The sequence below is a fragment of the Mastigoproctus giganteus genome, chromosome 14, assembly GCF_048544385.1.
Source record: "Mastigoproctus giganteus isolate SK-2022 chromosome 14, ASM4854438v1, whole genome shotgun sequence".
Lineage (NCBI taxonomy): Eukaryota > Metazoa > Arthropoda > Arachnida > Uropygi > Thelyphonidae > Mastigoproctus > Mastigoproctus giganteus.
In genome coordinates, this window is record NC_143588.1 from 45898695 (window position 1) to 45920337 (window position 21643).

The 21643-nt window shown below is 36.3% G+C and overlaps 1 protein-coding gene across 1 annotated transcript in view; it reads right to left on the minus strand.

Moving 5' to 3' along the window:
* Positions 1-670: 670 nt before the first annotated feature.
* The window catches only part of LOC150075107 (uncharacterized), a 617581-nt gene continuing 596608 nt past the window's right edge, over positions 671-21643 (minus strand). Inside the window, exons 48-49 of the mRNA XM_090388926.1 lie at positions 12706-12927; positions 671-1354 (exon numbers count right to left, since the gene is read on the minus strand). Coding sequence (XP_090245052.1) covers positions 1208-1354; positions 12706-12927 — 369 coding nt within the window. The 3' untranslated portion in view covers positions 671-1207. The remainder of the gene's footprint in view (positions 1355-12705; positions 12928-21643) is intronic.

The window sequence follows — 21643 nt, forward strand, 5'->3', positions numbered from 1 at the left end:
CCGTCACCACCAAATACGGAGGATGCGGAAAGGTCAGAGAATGACCACCGCATATCCCGGAGCAATAATGCTCCTAAAAACCAAATAACAAAAAAAAAAAAAAAAAAAAACCCATAATGGCAATGGAAAAAACCCACAAGGAGAAAGAAAGAAAAAATATAATAATAATAAATATTAATAATATTTAATATTTTAATATTGTTTATGATGTCATTAAATAACAGAATGTTATTTTATATGGTTAAAATAATTTACTAATATCAAAATATCAATTTGAATATCCTGTATATACTTCATTAAAAACTAACCAATTATAATGAACTACCAGTAACAATATTGTTCATGATGATCATAATAATAATAATAATAATAATAATTATTATTATTATATATAAAAATAGATAAATAACCAAATCAGTTTTCTATTATTGAGTACGAAATTTATCTTAAAAAATATTTTCAAGAAAGTAAATTGTAGCTATTATGCACAATACTTATGTAAGTGTAAGTTCCATGAAATAAATAGTTATGTAGTATCAAATTGCATGGAATACTTACATAATTATATAGTATCAAAATAGTTATGTAGTATCAAGTATTTATGGAAAACTTGTGTAAGTAAAATGAGTTCCATGAAAAAGCAAAGGGAGTTCTAATTAAAAAACACAGATACAAAGGTAAAACACTTTATTTTACAAAACATGAAAAGGTCTATACATGACTGTTACATCTGAATTAGTGTAATATTTTGATATGGATAAAGGTGAACATTAAATTAAATGTCAGAAACTATCTTTTAGCCACATGTATGTATACTGAATTCCATGTACATACCTGTCCTAAAACTTATGGGAATCACAGTCATTAATTATAATTTTAAACATTGTGTGAGATGACAGACCAAAATGAGTGAAAACAGAGCTTTGTTTAAAGCAGAGAAAATATATATTTTACAGAAAAATATGGCAGTGCTCACCTGCAGAAAAAAGTTAAATAAGAAATATACATAGATACACATTCACAAGAACAGTAAACAAATTCATTACTCTTCACAAATATGCAGTCTCTTTTCACAAATAAAACACTGCCATAATATGGAACTTTAAGGCTGAGAAAATATCCTCTCACTTCCTGGTTTTAGAATCTGCACACTTTACAGTTTTTTTTTTTAATAAAATTTAAAAAAAAATGGCATTGTGAAATGTATTTAGAAGAAACATGCTGCTCCTATTTCTATACCAAATTCTTGACTTTTGCCACCAATGTCCCGAGGTGCAATATCCATAATAGGAAGCCTTTGAGGTTTTTCTGTGTTGTACTGTAGTACTGTTTGAGACCACTCATCACTTCGAAACTATAAAATAATAATGCCAAAATTAAAATAAAAGTATTTCTTTGCAGAGAAAATTTATCATCTATAAATATAAAAACAATTACCATACTGTTTTACAGTCAATATCGGTATTTTTTAAATAGCTATTACAGAATCAAATATATCTCAAATATATTTTTCAACTAAATTTGTTCAGTGCCTAACTACAAGGAAGGAGTCAAAAGGTCATGAAAGTGCTTATAATTAAATTGGAGTGAATTTACCTATAAAAAATGAACATTAAATAAAACTGTAGTATTCATTGGCTTTTGGTTCATCCCACAGCGCCAGTTCTGCTTACCAAAAGTGGCCCACTGGGCACTCACATCTTTTCGTCCAGGCTTCGAGTCAAGCAAGCCAGACTTCTCACCCATTTAAAGTTTGAGAATAGGTTGAGGTCATTTCGGCCCCAAGGCCTCTAATCATTTGCTTTACCGGATGAGACTGATTTCCTTGAGCACCAGCTGTCCTGAGGGAAACTTTGGAGGGAACCAGCTACTAGATGGTTCGATTAGTCTTTCGCCCTACTAGATGGTTCAGTTAGTCTTTCGCCCCTACTAGATGGTTCAATTAGTCTTTTGATGAGTAAATAAGGATAAACATTAACAGTGAGAAGCAGTTTAACACTTTACATTAGAAGTTTAAAATATATAATCAATAATGAAGGCATGATATATATACCTTTAACCCTGAAGTGGTCAACTGTAATATAACTGGTCCATCTGGGGTCCAGATGACCCAGAAAAGGATAGCTAAAGGAAAACTCAATAGTGCACTGGAATTTATGAAAATACAGCAAAGGTGCTGTACTGATATGAAAAAAAAGCAATTACAATAACAAACTTTTTTTTTATCCAGTGCATGATGTGGTGTTATCAATTTGATATCAGTTTTGACTGTTTCCAATAGATGAATTTCCTTGGATTTGTTAGTAGATGCAATACCCAATGAAGAAAGAAAGTAAAGTCATTTTTTTTTTTTTTTATTCCAGACAATAAATAAATAGGAACTGAGGAACTCTCAATATTGAGCAAATAAGCAATGGTTGCTGTACTCTATCTATAATGTGATTTATTGTGGTAAGCACATGGAGCACAAATGCAGAAAAACAAACAGCTCTTTCATTAGTGAGTCTGATGCCTACTGTTTTTCTCGTGAATAATTAAAAAGGCATATTATCATTTCATTCTCAATCCAACAGATGGAAGTTTGTTCCAACAATTAACTACCTGCTGGCTGAAGGCAAGTGTCACCACATCTATCCTGCAACCATCCTTCCTCAATTTAAATTTATACCCTCTCGTGTGTGTAGTCTGAGTAAGAGGAAGAATGCCATCAGCATTGAGCTTCCCCAATGCATTCAAAGCTACCTTCCTTAAACAGGTCAATCATATTACCTTGTAGGTGCCTAATCTCCAGATGCTGCAATTTTCAGAAATGAACCCTTTCTTAGCAAGAGCACCCTTTTGTTCCCTTCACCAATCTAGTTGCCCTTCTCTGCACTTGTTCCAGCAGATCCACATCTAAAATGAGGCCTCCAGATCTTTATGCAGTACTCAAGGTGTGCCCTAACCATTGCCTTGTAAAATCGGATAATCATAGCTTATCTCTGATAGCAAAATTCTTGTATATATTCTTGTATAATTGAAAACCCTATGAGCTGTCATCTTGGCAGCCTGTCTGTACTGCTCAGAGAACTTCGTATCTGACTGGTTACTCCAGATACAAAGGTCTTTTTCATTTTCCATTACCCTGAGTACCACAAAGTTGGTAGCAGTAATTTGAGATTACTGCTACCCAAATGGAGTACCTTGCATTTTTCAATGATAAACTTCAATTGTCATTTCTCAGCCAACTTGCCTAATTTTTCTAGACCTTGTTGCAGTACCTTGATTACTATCATTAACCACCTTGAAAACCTACATATCATCTGCAAAACCAAACATAAAGTCTGATATACCTTCATAAATATCATTAATAAATACAGAAAGCAACCATGGGCTCAGCACTGAACCCTGGGGAACTCCATGAAGAGCAGTGTCCACTGATAACCACTTTGTCTTCTCCCACTCAACCATCCCTTTATCTGTAGCAGTAACTCACCGTAAATGTCACACTGCTCTAATTTGTACAGCAGTCTCTTATAAGCAACACTATCAAATATAGTGCAACCTCAATATAATGCAAGTGTCAGGAGATAACTTTAATACATGTATTATTAGTGAAGAGCATTATAGGCAAAAAAATTTTACTATTTTTTTCCACAGTTTTTTAACATAAATAAACTTTATTTAGAAAATAAATACTTTATTTACTTATTTAAGTATTTATTTAGTAAATAAATAGTTTATTTACTAATGTTTTATGAGTGTACAGACTAAAAGACAAAGTATTAGAGGTTATATCATTTCCTTTATTCTACTAATACACAGTGCTGTTATGGACTTACATTTTACCATCCATTCTAAAATGTCATGTAATTTAGTTTGCTTGAACTGGTGACAGCATTTCAGTACATAATTCTTAATAATGGTCAAATGCAATAAATGAAGATGTTCACTATTACTCTTATGTTCTAGCTATGCCATCGCCTCATTAATATTTTCAAGCACTTTGCTAATTTCTGGTGCTTTTTCCTTACATAAGTCATCCACATCATCTTCTAACCCTATGTCACTGGCTTTCTGTTTGTCGATTGTCTTTCCACTGTTCACAGTTGTTGTTATTTGGTGTTTTAGGAGCATTAGCAACTAAGGCCATATTGCTCCGGGATATGCGGTGGTCATTCCCTGACCTTTCCGTATCTTCCGTATTTGGTGGTGACGGGCTCGAACCCCGGTCAAATCAAGAAGCGTGTGCTACACACTGCTGCTCCTTCCCACCTGGCTACGGAGGCGCCACTGTTCACAGAGGCTGTGATTTCTTCCTCACCCAGGTAATGAGCAATTGGAGCTTGGACATCCACCTCAATCCAAGCAGCCAGGTCACTTGCACCCAGACTGCCACCAAGTACATTACAAACAGCCTTGCTTTTGTTCTGAAAATGTTGCTAAGTCAATATTATTATTAAGGATCTTGTCTTTTCCACTATTTTTTCAGCAGTTTTCAACTGCTGTTGAGTTTACTTTTTTCCCATGCTAATCCATATTGTATGCAACATCTTTTCAGTGTTAATGTTTTCAGAAATTCTAGAACTTAAATATTTGCATTCACAGCACCAGCAAGTAGCTCACCATGATAGTAGGCTTTGAAGGCTCAAATAATGCTTTGCTCCATGGGCTGAATTATTGCAGTTGTGTTCCTTAGCAGAAATGTGACTGTGATCTGGCCATCTTTTGATTTCAGGACATCAGCTGAAGGATGAGCTGGGCAGTGATCCAAAAGTAATAGAGCCTTTTTTTCAAGTTTTTTGGAAAGAAAGTGCTCAATTTTTACCAATGCACAATAGCTTTTGCTTGTGATTTCCAGCCTTGTTTATGCACAGTTACACAGTAATTCACTCTGTTAGTTTTCATGCCTGCTTTGTTGGGTGCCTTTTAAATATTCAGTGACTGATATTTAAAAGAAGTTTATAGTACAGTGCTGTGTCACAGCACTGCACTATAAACTTAACAGTAGTGGATTCTGTTCATTTGTGAATTCACTGTCTTGAATCACATTTCTCAGAAATACAGGAAATGCTTCTGCTACTGTAATGCCACCAAATGCAGATTCGCTATAAGGTTAACTTGGGATATCCCATGACAAGCCTTCCATCTTCAAAGCTGCCCTTCAGAAGCTTTAAATGTGTCATCATCTCCACCAAGTAGCGTATGAAATTTAAGTACCTGTGCTTTCAAAATTACCCCATTTTTGGTACTCTTTCACTATGCTTCTGTAGAAACCACTTGTTAAGCATTGGTCCACATCACTGTTTCATAAAGTCTAGTTTTCTTTCTTTGGAAGCCTACTTCATTTGTAGACTATGGAGTCTGTGAATGAATGCAATTTTTCTTCCTCTTTTATCCAACTGCAACTAGTTCCTTTTGGAATTTCACACTTGTGAAATATACTGCATTTTGTTTCACCACCCTTAACTCTTTCGATAATCTTTTGTTTTTCTTCAACTGTATAATTTTTTCTTTTGGTGGCCATTACTTCAGTCCTACTGATTTACTAATTTTGTTGTGTATTTATTTCTGATGTCATAGAATTTACCATGTTTTCAGAAAACTATATCAAAACCAAACTGTCTAGCCTATAATAGTGCAGTCACATGATTTCTCCAAAAAATCACTTCTCACTTCATGTATATTTTTGTCTAGTTTAGCCCTTAACAGTTTTTCTATCCTAATTGCAACTTCTCATCAAAGAAAGGATGTCATGTGCTGTTTACAAAAATTTACTTTAACTAATATAATAAAGATAGGTAGGCTAGAACCACAGTGTGTTTGCCAGGAGCAACAATTGATGATGTTACCAACAGATTGTCAGATTTTAAGGGAAGTAACAAGAGAATTATTATTCACTTGGGGACTAACGATATTAAGCGTATATGACCTGACCATCTGTTGGAGAAATACAGGTTTATGTTGAAAAAATGGCACAAGTTATGTGTCTGCAATTCTGCCCAGACATGATAGGAGGGATTTTGTGCTGAAAGCTTTGTCGATTAACTCGAGACTTGAGAGAATCTGCAAGAGAGGCTCTAGGGGGAAATTTTTATCAGCATGGCCTGCATTTGTAGGTAGTAGGAATCTGTTTTGTAGAGATGGTATTCATTTGAACAAAGGTGGTGCCAGGATTTTTGCCAATAACATTCAGGATACCCTAAGTGTTCAGGGAAACTGCTAGCTAGAGGGGAGAAGAGTAATTTAGAACCATGTTTATCTGATGATATGGGTCAAAGTAATATTTGCATTCACCTCACAGATTCTTGTTTGTTGCCACAATAGCCGATCTTAAGATGTTCTTAGGGTAGCAATGTTTCAAATGAGAGGGAAGATACATCTTGGAGTACAAACCTAAATTACTTCAAGGTGTGTGTGTTAGGGTAGTAAACTATAGAAGATTACATAGTCTCAACTGTGTGTACAGTAATGTCAGGAGCACTGTCAATAAAATGCCTGAATTTGAACTCCTAGTTAGGACAACTAATGCTGATATAATAGGGCTAACAGAAACATGGTGCCACCAGGAAATTGGTGTTGACGAGTTCCACCATGGCATATATAACGCATTTAGGGAATATAGAAGGTGATCAAAAGCAGCCTGAGCACAAAAAGAGTTTTTACTGAGTCTGAAGTTACATCTGCAGCATAGAATCTGTATGGTGTAAGTTAGTCAGAAGCAAAGGAACAATGGGAGTGGGAGTAATCTACAGACTAGAAGATTGTGAAGAATATAATGAGTCTTTACATGCAGATAGAATGGGCAAACAAGCATTAATGTCTTATTATGGGTGACTTTAATCTGCACCGAATTGATTGGAATAAGTGAAAGGATACCCACGATGGGGAAAATCTTTTTTAAATAAACTAGATGATTATTATTTGTATCAGCATGTTAGAGAAAGTACCAGGGGTGAGAATATTCTTGACCCCATCATTACTAATGATTCAGATGATATCACAGAGCTTAAAGTACAGGAACCATTGTCAGGAAGTAATCGTGCAATTGTCAGCTGGAAGATGAAGAAAGATGTTGCAGTACTTAAAGGTATAGGTTTTAACTTCAGAAGAGGGAACTTTGACAGTTTAAGGTGCTATATGATCTGTGAACTGGGCGGATTGCTGAGGGATGGTGAATACATTTGAATTATCAAATACTTTTAAAGCAAAAATCACTGAAGCCACGAATGCAAACATACCTTTAAGAAAATATTGCAGAAGGATGCCAGAATTGATGTCTGCAGAGTTGGCTTGTCAAATAGAGCAGAAAAAGATAGCATGAGACAATCACAGTGCAGTGAAAAGTACTGAAGCCTATAACAGGTACAAGTTGATCTGTAATAGTACCACAAATAAGGTCAGGGAGGCCAAAGCTGTGTATGGAAAGCATTGGCTAAAATACCAAAGAATGGGGACAAGGAATTTTTCATGTATGTGAATACAAGGAAGAAAAAAGCAAATCAGATTGGACCTTTGTGCACTGGGTCTGGGAAAGTCAAAGACAATCCAGCTGATGTTGCAGATGAATTGAACAGATACTTTGCATCTGTCTTTACTGATGAAAGACCATTTATGCTGAGAAGAGGCTGAGCCATATGAAATTAGTGATGTTGTAATTACAGATGATTGTTTATCACAAAAACTTTTGAGCATAAAGGCAAGAAAGGCTCCAGAGTTGATGGCATATACTTGGTAGTTTTGAGGGTGGATTGGAGAAGTGCCAACGTATCGCCAATATACAAAAGTGGTTCTAGGAGTGAAGTTAGTAATTACCGACCAGTTTGTCTGACTTCAGTGGTAGAAAAAACATTGAGGCAGTGATCAAGAGTGCAACTCAGGGACATTTAGATATATATATGACATTCTGAAGGACAAACAACATGGAATAAATTGTTAAGGATAAATCATGCTTAACTAACTTAATGGGCTACTTCAACACAGCTACTCATGAACTGAATGTAGATATCAATTTTGACATAGTTTTGGATTTTAGCAGAGCATTTGACTCGGTCCCAACTGAGAGTTACTGTATCGGCTTGAGCAGGTTGTAATTACTGGTAAGATTCTAAGATGAATTGTTGGGTGGCTGCTGGGCAGAAGGCAGAGGGTTGTGATTAATGGATATTCTTCAGATTGGTGTAATGCCGGGAGTGGGGTCCCTGAAGGATTGGTTCTAGGACTGCTGTTGCTTCTCATTTTCATAAATGACATTGACAAAATGATAGAAGGTATGATGTCAAAATTTGCTGATGACATAAATATTGGCAGAGTCATCAATGATCAGTTCTAAGCAGTGCTCCTTCAGGATGACTTGAACAGACTTCAAAGCTGTTCAAAGAAGTGGCAGCTATGTTTTAATGCTGCTAAATGCAAGGTCTTAGAGTGGGGCAATAGCAACCCAGAAATAAATTATACACTTGGTATGGTTGAATTAAAAACAGTGGAGGAGGAAAGGGATCTGGGAGTTACAATAAAGGGCAGATATGAAGTTTTCTGAACAGTGTAAACAGGCAGCCAGGATAGCCCAAAGTGTCCTATCGATAATTTATTGAACCCTATCCTGGCGAGATAGGGAGGTTATAATTCCACTGTTTAAGGCAATTGTAAGATCACATTTGGAGTACTGTATTCAAGTATGGAGACCTCATCTGAAAAAAGACATCGAGTTTCTTGAGAGGGTCTAAAGACAGGCAACTTGAATAGTCAGATCAGCAGGACAACCATATGAGGAAAGACTCTGATTATGTGGTCTACGGATCTTGGCAACCAGGCACCTCACAGGTGACCTGATTGGATATTCTTCAGATTGGTGTCTTGATGTCAGCAAAAAAAAAAAAAAAAACAAGGAGAAGAATTTTGCTAATTCATTGAGGTAAATTCAGAAAGATCAGAGGTGGAATGTGATGGCTGATTACTGCTGGTCACAGAAAAGAAAGACATTCAAAGAAACACAATAAATAAATAAATAATAATAATTTAATTTGTACTAAAAATATTTACCTAAAATACCGGTACTAGCTTTATTTCTTTATTTTAAAATGGAAATTAATTAAAATAAACCTTTGGCCTGAGTTAAAAATATTTTAATCACAAAATAATAATATAATAAAATTAAGGACAGGAAAATACATATTCATTTTATGATTAGGGTAAAAACTTTGATAGAGCAAAATTTATGTTATTTTTAAAATCAGCACTACAGAATTATGGAAATTAACATGTTCAATAAAAAAAAAAAACAATGAAAAGTATTTTTCATATTTTTGGATGAATGCTATCTTCAGTTTAAAAAAAATTAAATAAATTTTTTTTTTCTCTTTAATTTCTTATTAGTCATCATTACCTTTACAATATGCAATTAAAAAAACTGTAACCTTTTAAAAAAATTTAAAAAAAATAATGTTTTGTAATATCAACTACATATAGAATGTGAAAAAAAAAAAATAATAATACAGTTGCTTGAAAATTACTCTAAACAATGTGAAATCTCCATTGGTGATTTAAAAACTAGAGTAATCTCAGCAATGGAATCACAAGGGGAATGTATGTTTCAATTCAACCTAATGACTCCAGCATTCACTTATTCAAATATGTCATCCACTATGTCAACACAGGTAAGATGACCAACTATACAAAACTAGCAGCGCAGTCATGTGTTTTGAAGGATCATTGTAAATATTTTGTTCTTAAGCAGGATATCCAATTATTCTATATTTTATTATAAAGCATTATAATACAATACTACATACCAATATTATAACAGCATATGAAGGTGGCAAGTTTAAAATTTCAGGATTAAAAGGTTTTATGTGAAATCTCCAAAATAATTCTAGTTTAAGACACAACATTATTCAAGAATGATCTATTTAAAAAAATAAATAAAATTGTTGTTACCACTTGCCAGTACGGTAAGTGCATTTTGGGAAGTTCACCAGATGAAGGTATCAATAACGTATTTTTATAAAATAAATTATATATATACAGGGTGATTCACTACCAGTGCGACAAACTTGCAGGAGGTGTAGGGGGCACAAAGACGAATTGGAATCACATAGCATTGCAGGGTCCGAAATGGCTTCGTCATGCGGGAGGTCGTGTGAACAAAGAAGCAAAGAAGAAGAACAGAAACAGCAACTCGTTAGTGTAACAGAAATCATTTTAATGACAAGTTTTACATTGGCAAAAAGCCATGCTACAGAAGGTGTTCAAAAGTTCGACCAGAAGCAGTCACACAGGCTTCACAGCGCCGCCGCATGGAATCCCTAATGTTCTGGAAGATTCCTGGCGTGTCTCGAATCTCCCCAGCAGCTACAGAGATGCAAGCGATGAGGTCTTCAACTGAATCAACAGGGGTCTCGTACACCAATGTCTTCATTTGACCCCGGCAGAAGAAGTCCAGGCACGATAGGTCCGGCAATCTAGCAGGCCAATGAACCGGACCACCACAACCTATCCAATGCTGTCCAAATGAAACGTTTAGGTGTTGGCGGACGTCATTGGTGTAATGTGGGGGAGCCCCATCATGCTGGAACCACATTGAGCGGCGCAATGACTGTGGAACATGTGCTTCTTCAATAAGTTCGTCCAGGACTTGCTGTAGAAAGATCAAGTATGCCCTACCGTCCAGATGAGGGGGCAGAAGGTACGGTCCAATGAGGTGGTCTCCAACAATGCCGGCCCAAACATTGACAGAGAAATGGCGTTCAGTTGCACATGTTTGCCTACCATGGGGGTTCTCCAAAGCCCACAAATGGGCATTATGTTGATTGAAGGTTCCCTCTCTTGTGAAACTTGCCTCATCCTCAACAATATGGACGCAGCAAATGCGCTGTCTGTTGCACTCTGTTGAAGAAACCAAGTAGCAAAAGTCCTCTGGAGTGGATAATCCGCAGGCTCCAATGATTGGACGCGTTGCAGATGGTATGAACTCATTTGGTTTGTTGACAGTATCCTCCATACAGTGGATTGGGAAATACCGTTGGCCTATTGCTCGAGTACTTGTACTCGGATTGCCTTCTGCAAGACATAGGACATTCTCCTCATTGTCTGGCATCCTCGTCGTTCGCTCTCGATTCATGGTACCTCTCGTGAAACAACCAGTCTTACGTAACCTTCTGTGCACATGTGCAAAAATCTTATGATGAGGAGCACGCCTGTGCGGGAAACGTTCCTGGTACAAGCGCAGAGTGGCGCGCCCGTTACAGTCCGCAGCTCCATACGTGAGGTGCATGTCGGCCAGTTCAACGTTTGAATACTCGTCCATCCTACTGCCGCGGGAACTGGTTCGCAAATGCTGATTTCCAGCGGGATCGCTGTTCACATGACCTCCCGTTCAACGTCCTCTACTGCATGACGAAGGCATTTCGGACCCCGCAATGCTATGTGATTCCGATTCGTCTTTTGTGTCCCCTACACCTCCTGCAAGTTTGTCGCACTGGTAGTGAATCACCCTGTATATATATAAAAAAAATATATATATATAAATATATACACAGTCAAAGTAGAGCAATTAAAAGAAGTCAGTGATTCAGCCAATGCTCAGTGTCGACAGTTATTAGGCTGCAACAAAACAGGATGGCTATCATTAAAAGTGGCATTGGAGAGAATTTTAAGATTATATGAGGATTTAAAAATCCTCCTTTTTATTGCAGGTAAAGCATTTAATAATCTGAAAAAACGTTTTTAATGATGGCATGATTAGAGGCCATGATCAGGCTGAAATTTCAACCTTGATCATGCCCTGATGGCATGATCGGGACTAAAATGACTTGAACCTATTCTCAAACTTTAAATGGGTGACAGAGAAGTCTGGCTTGTTTGACTCAAAGCCTAGACGAAAGGATGTGATTGCCCAGGGGGGGGAGCACTTTTGGTAAGCAGAATGGCACTGTGGGATGAATCAAAGCCAGTTTGTAACATCCAATGTAAGAAACCCATCTGATTTCTTTTTGTATACAGTTGTGCTTTAATTTTCTTTGACTGTAAAATGAAAATAGAAATTCAAAACATTTCTATTTTAGAAAAACAAGTAATGACCAATTAACATATGTCCATTTAAATACATCCATCGATACATACACCATGTTTTATCACCATCCATCTGAACATGCATACTTACTTATCAGTAGCCAGCAGAAGTATCCAATCAGACAGAAATTAATTCTGTATCTGTATAAATAAAAACCCGTAACTCATGGTAGTACAAATCACCAGCCTATCAACTTTCAATCAATGTTTTCTTCCATGCTATCTTATTTCCTGTTAAAGTTTTGGCTCTGGCCAAGTAAGTCCTCTTTCTTTTACTCCTTGCTTAACACAGTAATCCATCTTTCTCCCAGAATGCCTCTGGGCCTATTACCATTCATTTTTGTTTCAAATATTTTTTTTTTACTGATTACTAACTTGTTGCAGTTTTTGGTTATTTAGTCTAAAATTGAAACTTTCTTGTCCCTCCCATCTTTCAAAACTTTTGTTTTGTGTAACTAATTTTCATGCCCAAATTCTCTTTCTACAATCTTCATCTATTTTATGCAGAGATCCTTGAATATCTTGCATGATGTTATTTATCAGCATAAAAACATCCACATATAATAATGATTAAATTTTTATCTAATTTCTTTTATCAAATCTTTAAACTAAGGCTTAAGACTAAAAAGTACTTAACAGCATTGTAATGATTCCTACCTGACAACCATCATTTAGCGACGTGTAAGTAAACATTGGAATGCTTTCAGCAACCAGCTCCAAATCATTATAAGCCATTAGCTTAAGTGCCCGCTTGTAATGCTTATGATTTGAATCAAAATAAGCAACTGAGTTACGACAATGATAAGTGATATTTTGTTGTGCCCTCTCACTTAGCAGCTGCAGGAAACTCAACTGCTGGTGGTCAGCTTTGTATGTAAACTATAAATGAGAAATGAGGTGTATAAATTATTATTATTATTTTTTTTTTTTTTGCAACATTTGTTATAATGAAGCTATAGTAATCTATTTGCAAATACATAAAATAATATCAAAACGTTTTCCTTTCCTTTTACCCTTTTGGCAGTCAATTCAAGGAACACATGCAGCCTTGGAGCAGTGATCTCTGATGTGTTTTTTTTTTGTGGAATTTAAAATTTTTGTTTTAAAAGTGATAAATTTATATGTAAATCATTCTAATATTAATATTATTATAATTATTATTAGCCATATGGTGCAAGGAAGCCTGAGGCTTTTGCTGCACCAGCCAAAAAAAAAATTCATGTGTATTAGCAAATGGTTAATAAGACATGATTTATGTAATTATGTAAAAAAAAGAGCGAAATGCAATGAGTTTTATGAATGAACTGAAAGCATTTTGTTTTAGTGCATCCACCATATTGCCAATTCATTCAAAGAAAAACAGCAAAGAGTTGTTTACCTATGTAAACTCAAGAAGGAAAGGGATGAATCAGATTGGCCCACTGGATATTGATGGTTCAACTGTTGATGATCCTGCTCAGGTGGCTAACAAACTAAATGAGTATTTTGCATCTACAATCACCCATGAGGAGTTATTCAGGGAGGGGAATGCCAGAGGTGAATTAAACTCTGGCAGTGAGCTAGATCATTTTGTAATAACTGAGAGGAAAGTGGAGAAAAAATTGTTGAAGATAAACATAGAAAAGGCACCCAGGGTGGATGGGATCTATCCAGTTATATTAAAGGAGGCAGCAAAGGAAGTAGGCAAACCCTTAAGCAGTCTGGCATTGGAGGCAAATTGCTAAAGGAGGCAAAATGGATAAAGGGATGGTTGAGTGTGAGAACACAGAGAGTGGTAATCAATGGACACTGCTCATCGTGGACTAATGTTATTAGTGGAGTCCCTCAGGGTTCAGTGTTGGGTCCATTGTTGTTTTCTGTATTTATAAATGATATTGATGGTATATCAAGCTTAATGTCCAAGTTTGCAGACGATACGAAGGGTGGCAGGGTTGTTAAGGACACTAATGACAGTATGCTGCTGCAACAGAATCTAGAAAAGTTGAGCAGATGGGCTGAGAGGTGGCAAATGAAGTTTAACATTGGCAAATGTAAAGTACTACATATGGGAAGCAGTAACCCCAGAGTAACATATCAACTCTGTGATACTACACTGACAGTGGTAGAGAATGAAAAGGACCTGGGGGTAATTGCACAGGTAGATATGAAGTATTCTGAGCAGTGCAGACAGTCTGCAAGAGTAGCTCAATGGTGTCTTGTCAATGATATATAGGAATTTTTCTAGCAGGGATAAGGAGGTGATAATCCCCTTGTATAAGGCAATGGTCAGGCCACGTCTTGAGTACTGTATACAGGTCTGGAGGCCTCATTTTAAGAAGGATATAGAGCTGTTGGAACGAGTACAGAGAAGGGCAACAAGATTAGTGAATGGAACAAAGGGTTGCTCTTACGAAGAAAGGCTTAAGTTTTGCACATTACAGTGTCTGGAGAATAGGCACCTGTGAGGTGATCTGAATGAGGTGTATAAAGCCTTGAATGGTTTGAGCATGCTCAATGCTGATGGGACTTTTCCTCTTGCTCAGAATAATCACCTGAGAGGGCATAAATTCAAATTGAGGAAAGACAGTTGTAGGATAGATGTGCAGAAGTTTGCCTTTAGCCAGCAGGTAGTTGGTTGGTGGAACAGACTTCCATCCTTTGTTGTGGAAGTTGATAGCCTAAATAAATTTAAGGCTGAGCTGGACAGGTATTTGGAACGAATGGAGGGATGAAATGGGAGTTTTTTTTTTGGTGTTTTTTGGCTGATGCTGCATAATAAGCTGGCTTTCTTGCATCATATGCCTCTATTAATGCTAATGCTAAAAAAAATCATTCTAAAAAAATTACAGTGGTACCTCGATATACGAGTGCCCTAATATACGAGTGTTTTGAGATACGAGCCGCCGAGCGAGCGATATTTTGCTTTGAGATGAGAGCAAGATTTGAGATGCGAGGAATCGCACACGACCCCAACATGCGGGGCGCATGTTGGGGTCGTGTGCAGCGTCTAACAGTTTCTCCCACCTCAGACTAGACCTCAGTCTGTGTGCTTGTTTCCCTCGTTTTCGTAGCATTTTTGATAAGTTGGGTTCGCGTTTTTTGCTTTTTGTACATTTACAAAACATTATCAAATTTATTTTTATAACCATGGGTCCGAAGAAGAAGATGATGTCTATTGAATTAAAGCGTGAAATCATAGAAAAACATGAACAAGGTGTGTGAGTAATTGACTTGGCGAGGATGTACGGGCGTAGCACATCAGTGATAGGTACTGTGCTTAAACAGAAGAAGTTGATAAAGGGTATAACGCCAGCCAAGGGCGTTACAATAATTTCTAAGCTCCGGACCTCTCTCCATGAGAAAATGGAGAAACTACTGATGGTGTGGGTGACAGAGAAGCAGCTTCAAGGAGGATTCTTAACACAAAGTATCATATGTGAGAAGGCACGAGCGATTTACGGTGATTTGCTGAAGCAGATCCCACACACTTCCACAAACGAGGAATCGGAAGACTTGTTTAAAGCCAGTCGGGGCTGGTTTGACAACTTTAGGAAAAGGACCGGCATTCACTCCGTCGTCAGGCATGGTGAGGCAGCAAGTTCGGATGTGAAGGCAGCTGAGGTTTACATCAAAACGTTTTCCGAACTGATAGAAGCCAAAGGATACATCCCTCAGCAAGTCTTCAACTGTGACGAGACAGGGCTTTTCTGGAAAAGGATGCCGAATAGGACTTACATAACGGCAGAGAAGAAGACGATGCCAGGTCACAAACCCATGAAGGATAGATTAACTCTAGCACTTTGTGCCAATGCGAGTGGCGACTGAAAAATCAAGCCTCTGCTAGTATACCATTCGGAAAATCCCAGAGCCTTTAAGTCACATAAGATTTTAAAAGAAAAACTACAAGTTATGTGGAGGGCAAATCCGAAGGCGTGGGTCACCAGGAAATTCTTTGTGGAGTGGATAAATCTGGTGTTTGGTCCTTCTGTTAAAAAAGTATCTACAGGAAAACAACCTACCCATGCAAGTCCTTCTCGTCCTCAACAATGCCCCTGCTCACCCAACAAATCTCGAAGATGATTTACTCGAAGAGTTCAAGTTTATAAAGGTTCTCTACCTGCCACCCAACACCACTCCTATCCTGCAGCCCATGGATCAGCAGGTGATTTCTAATTTTAAGAAGTTAGAATAACTTCTTAAACTTCGAAAAATAACTTCTAATTTTAGAAGTTATTTTTCGGCGCTGCTTTGAAGTGACAGAGAACACAAACCTTACCCTTCGAGAGTTCTGGAAGGACCACTTTAACATCGTGATATGCCTAAGAATTATTGATCAGGCCTGGCTGGGTGTTACAATTAGGACCTTAATATCTGCATGGAAGAAGCTGTGGCCTGAGGCTGTAGCTGAAAGGGCTTTTGAAGGATTGGAACCCAAAGTGTCAGTGGTAGAGGAGATTGTTTCTCTGGGAAAATCCATGGGTCTGGAGGTGGATGAGAGAGATGTGAACGAACTTGTCGAGGAACAGACTCAGGAGTTGACAACCGAGGAGTTACACGATCTACATTCGCAGCAGCATATGGTGGTTCAACGAAAAATTAGTTTTGAAGAGGAGCCAGAGATGGAGAAGGTTATCTCTACAAGAAATATAAAGGAGATCTTGGGAATGTGGGAGAAAGTTGTAGAGTTCGTGGATAAAAATCACCCCGAAAAAGTTGCAACTGGTCGTGCATCGGAGTTGTTCAACGAAACTTGCCTAACACATTTCCGCAATATCCTGAAAGGGAGGAAGAAACAAACCTCCTTGGACAGTTTTTTTAAACGATCTGCAGGTGAAAATGAGCAAAGCGTGACAAAAAAAGCGAAGACCAATGACGAAAATTATACGCTTCCGTAAGCACTTCACCTTTTCTTTTATTATGTTTCTATAGAATATGTATTTGTTATTTATAAATAAATGTTTCTTCTTGTAAATACAGTACATTTTTCTTATTCAAAAACACTTAACAAAAACAACTGAGGTGGTTTTTTGGGAGCTGGAACGGATTAATGGCATTTCAATTAATTTCAATGGGGAAAATTGCTTTGAGATACGAGCAATTTGACATACGAGCAAGGTTACGGAACGAATTAAACTCGTATGTCGAGGTACCACTGTAAATATAAAATTTCATGAAAATCCATCTACTGCGAATCGAGTTATTGCACGTGTATGGATGGATAGATGGACAAACAAATAATAATTTTCGGATGGTTCAACTGAACTTTCTAAAGGGCCCAAATATAAAATTTCATGAAGATCCATCCACTGGGAGTTCAGTTATTACATGCAGATGAACAAAGGAATAATAATTGTCAAATTTCTATTTGGTCCAATTTTCATGAAATTTGGGATGGCTCAACAAATATTTCTATAAGGCAAGACCATCTGCTAAGAAATGAATTATTTCAGACTGACTGAAATGCTGAAGGCAATAGGCACATTATGCTAACACACCTAATTACTACCAAAAATTTGCAAAAAAATAATAAAAAATACTTTTTTGATACAATAATATTCTTTTACATCTATTTATTTATTACTTGATTCAATTTAATTAACTTTTGGAAGAGATTTCCAGAAAAAGTGACACTATGTACTGCTCAGAGCACACACACACACAAAAAATGCATGTATGTGTATACATACTGTTGAAAGAGTTAAAATTACTTTTATGAAAAAGTCATAAAAGAATAAACTTTAATAAACAGAAACTACACAATATTCAAATATAAGTGCACCATCAAAATTTACTCTTTTTTTTTTTCTTTATGAGTAATCCTTTGAGTTATACAATTAGAACACTCCTGGAAAGTTATAGGTAAGGGGATACTGGGAAATAACTGTCTGTAGTAAATGATCAGTGCAGTATCACATACATCACTGTGATCAGATTTGCCGATCAACTGAAACAATCTGTTCTTCCAGCAATCAGTGTTTTAAAAGGCAAGTTTTAATAGCATTGTGCAATATCTCATATAATGAGGCTGAGCCTGGATTTACAGGTAACACTTCGAAAGGAACTAACTACGTGTACCAAGCTTACTCACTGAATATAACACTACCTAGCTGCCTATCCATGGAGGATTGTTAAGGACAAAGTTTTTTGAAGGTAAAAAAAAAAAAAAAAAAAAGAGATTATGAAAACCTCTGGCAACGTCCTGCTATGCACTTGGTAAATGGAGAACATATACACTCATTCAGCCTTCTACTGTTAAGGCTTCCCTCCATGCACCCAGTAAATGGAAGGCATGTGTATTTGGTCATCAGTACTCCAATACTCATTCACAATATTGTGTTCATTATTCTGTAAGTGAAGAATATGAGCACTCAATCAACAGTATAACATTCTACGAAGTAATGAAATGCAGTAGACTGCAGATTGACAAGCATTTCTGCAATTGTTATGGACATTGTAATGTTAGCAACAACAAAACTGCTCATTTGTATGAAATCTAAATATATTATATAATTGGATGTTTTGAAAATTTTTCTAAACTATCTTAACGTTGCATTTTAATTTTAAAACATTTGAAATATTTTTAAAACTTTTAATTTTATTTTGAAACAGTTGCAATGATCAATATAACCAACTGCAAAGAGGATATGTTCGTATTGCCAACTGAAGACATACATAAATGTAATTAAACAATTTTTATTTAAGACTATAAAAATATAGCTTTTTGTAAATAAAAATATTTTTGAGCATCAGTTATTTGATTTTTTTTTTTTTTGCTGACTTCCTTCTGTAGAAATCAGAATATGGATATTTTTCTAAGCCTTGCATATTTACAAATGCACCTGTGCTAATGATAACCCAAAAACTAGATACAGTAATATGTAGGCTAGAAAAGGGATATAATAAGAAAACTTTTATGAAAGATTATAATACTGTTCATCAATAATGCATGATTATTAAGGCACAGAAACAACACTTAATGAGTTTGCCATTGCTTCCAACACTAAAAAGACATTGGAGGTATGGCCCTGAATACAGTAGTACCTAAAAGAGCTTGCTATTGTGATTACATTGCACTTTATATTTAATTATAAGGTATGTTCAAGATAAATGCCTCTAAGTCTGGTCTTTTTTTTTCGTTTAAGAATTCTGGAATGATCACAAAAAAAAAAAAAAATTAAAACTATCAGCAATCTAAGGAAACTTTTGGCAAACTGCTTTCCTGTTAAGTGCTGATTGATCTGAACACTATATCAATTGATCACTTAAATTATGATGCTGATCTGCTATGCCCTTTTGCCAATCAGTATATCATCTGTTATGTTTATCATTTGTTATGTTTATCATCTGTCAATCAGTTTATCATCTGTTATGTCTATATGTCAATCAGTTTATCATGTATTATCTCATATGTCAATCAGTTTATCGTGTGTTATCTCATATGTCACTTGATTTAGCATGTCTATAATCGTATTCACAATTATGATATAAAATATACAATGTTAATTTTGTGGCCAACCTGTGAATTATGTAAATTACCAAATGAACCATGTTTGGCTTGCCATTGGAGCATTGCTAACGCCACTGAACATTTGGCAGTGTTAGGCAACATTAGTCACCCAACACTGCCAAATGTCTGACCTAATCCAATGGCATAGAAAATACCTATGCTTTTAAAGTTACATTCATGAGCAATTTTAAAATGTGGTATAAGAGTGTTTTTTAATGTGTACATCATTAGTTGATAACAGCACATTTATTTTATAAATCAAATTTTTACTTTTGTATGAGGAATATTATGCTATTGTTAAAAAATTCCCAAGCAGAACATGGCTTTCTTATTTCCTTTGGAGCTGTTTTACATATAGAAGTTGGGTATAATGCTGTAAACTTTTAACCAATTGCATAAAAAGATATCTAGTTTTTAAATTTTGTTCCTCTGTGTGGGATATTCCTTTCACACTGTTAAAAAATTTCCAAGTGGTAGTTGACTAATTTTCATTCAAGCTATTTTGCATTTTGAACATCTCATGTATCTGCTAGGAGGAGATATAACTAAATTGTCACCACAGTAATTTGTGCCTGCAGCATAAAAAATTTTTATGCTGCAGACCTATGAATGTGTAAATTACTGAAATGATCCACATTCACAGCAGATGAGATAGATGTTATAGCAAATAAATTTTCACAAATAAAAATAACACTTGTGTAGCCCGTGTGCTACTGGCCACTTTCAAAACAACAATAACATAAAATTAATGAGATGGTACATTGAATTAAATAATAATATTTAAAGATTTATATATTCTGCACATGCAAATTTATATCTGGATTCACACAGCACACCAAAAATGGACTGCATATCATATAAAATTTAATCCCTCTCATCTTCACACCAAACAAGAATGCCTTATATAATGTGAAAATTATATAAGGCATTCTTGTTTGTTGTTATGTTTGTTATTTGGTTTTTAGGAGCATTAGCAACTAAGGCCATATTGCTCCAGGTTTGGTTTGGTTTGGATTTTATTGGCGCATTAGCTACTAAGGCTATAATGCGCCAAGACCACGTCATTTATAAAAAAGTATAAACTTTCAGTGACCTAAATAGTTAGGTCACTATGTCCAAAGGTATAACAAATATATAAAAGAAAAATGTAAATTTTATATACGAGCAAAAATATTTATTGATTTTAAAAAGCTAAAAACAGTAGACACATTGTCATTGTCGGATAAAATCTGACTGAGTGTATACGGCTCAGTCAGATGATTAAAAGCGGTAAAACGGATATTGCTAAAATCTGGACAATCAATTAAAATGTGTCTCATGGATAAAACTGTGCCACAGGACTCACACATAGGAGGGTCATCAGCCCTCAGCAAAAATGAATGAGTCAAATGACTATGTCCTATGCGGGTCCGGGCAAGAACAACTTCCTCCTTACGATTCCTGCGCAGACTAGACTGCCATGGTTCAATTACAGGCTTTATACGATATAATTTATTCGCAGTCTGTCTATTCCACGAATCCTGCCATTGGGAGTGTATTTTTTCGTGTATTATTTGCCTGTAGTCTGTATAGGGGACTAACAGGTAGCGATTATTACTGGAAACTGCTGATTTGGCTGCGGTGTCAGCCAAATCATTTCCACTAATCCCAACATGGCTAGGAATCCATCAGAAGCGGATATCATATTCACGTTCACGGAGGAAGTGAATCTTCTGCTGAATGCTAGACAGAACTGGATGAGAATTATATCTCACAGTTATTAAGGCCTGTAAAACACTTAGAGATTCAGAGTATAAAATGAACCGTTGGTATTGGCATTCACTAATGTGATCCAAGGCTAACTCAATAGCGTGCAGCTCTGCAGTAAATATGCTACATTCAGAAGGAATCTGCTCCGATGTAGTGCTGTCTGTAAAGACAGCGGCAGATCCCACATATGATTCCGACTTTGAACCGTCTGTGTAAACTGGCGCGAAGTCAGAATGTTCAGCTCGTGTGCTGAATAAAGCTGCAGGTAGACAGATGATGGAGTGTCCGACTTTCCCCAATTTATAAGGGAGAAGTCACATGTTGGAACATGAGCATGCCAGGGTGGCAGGGGTTGCTTTG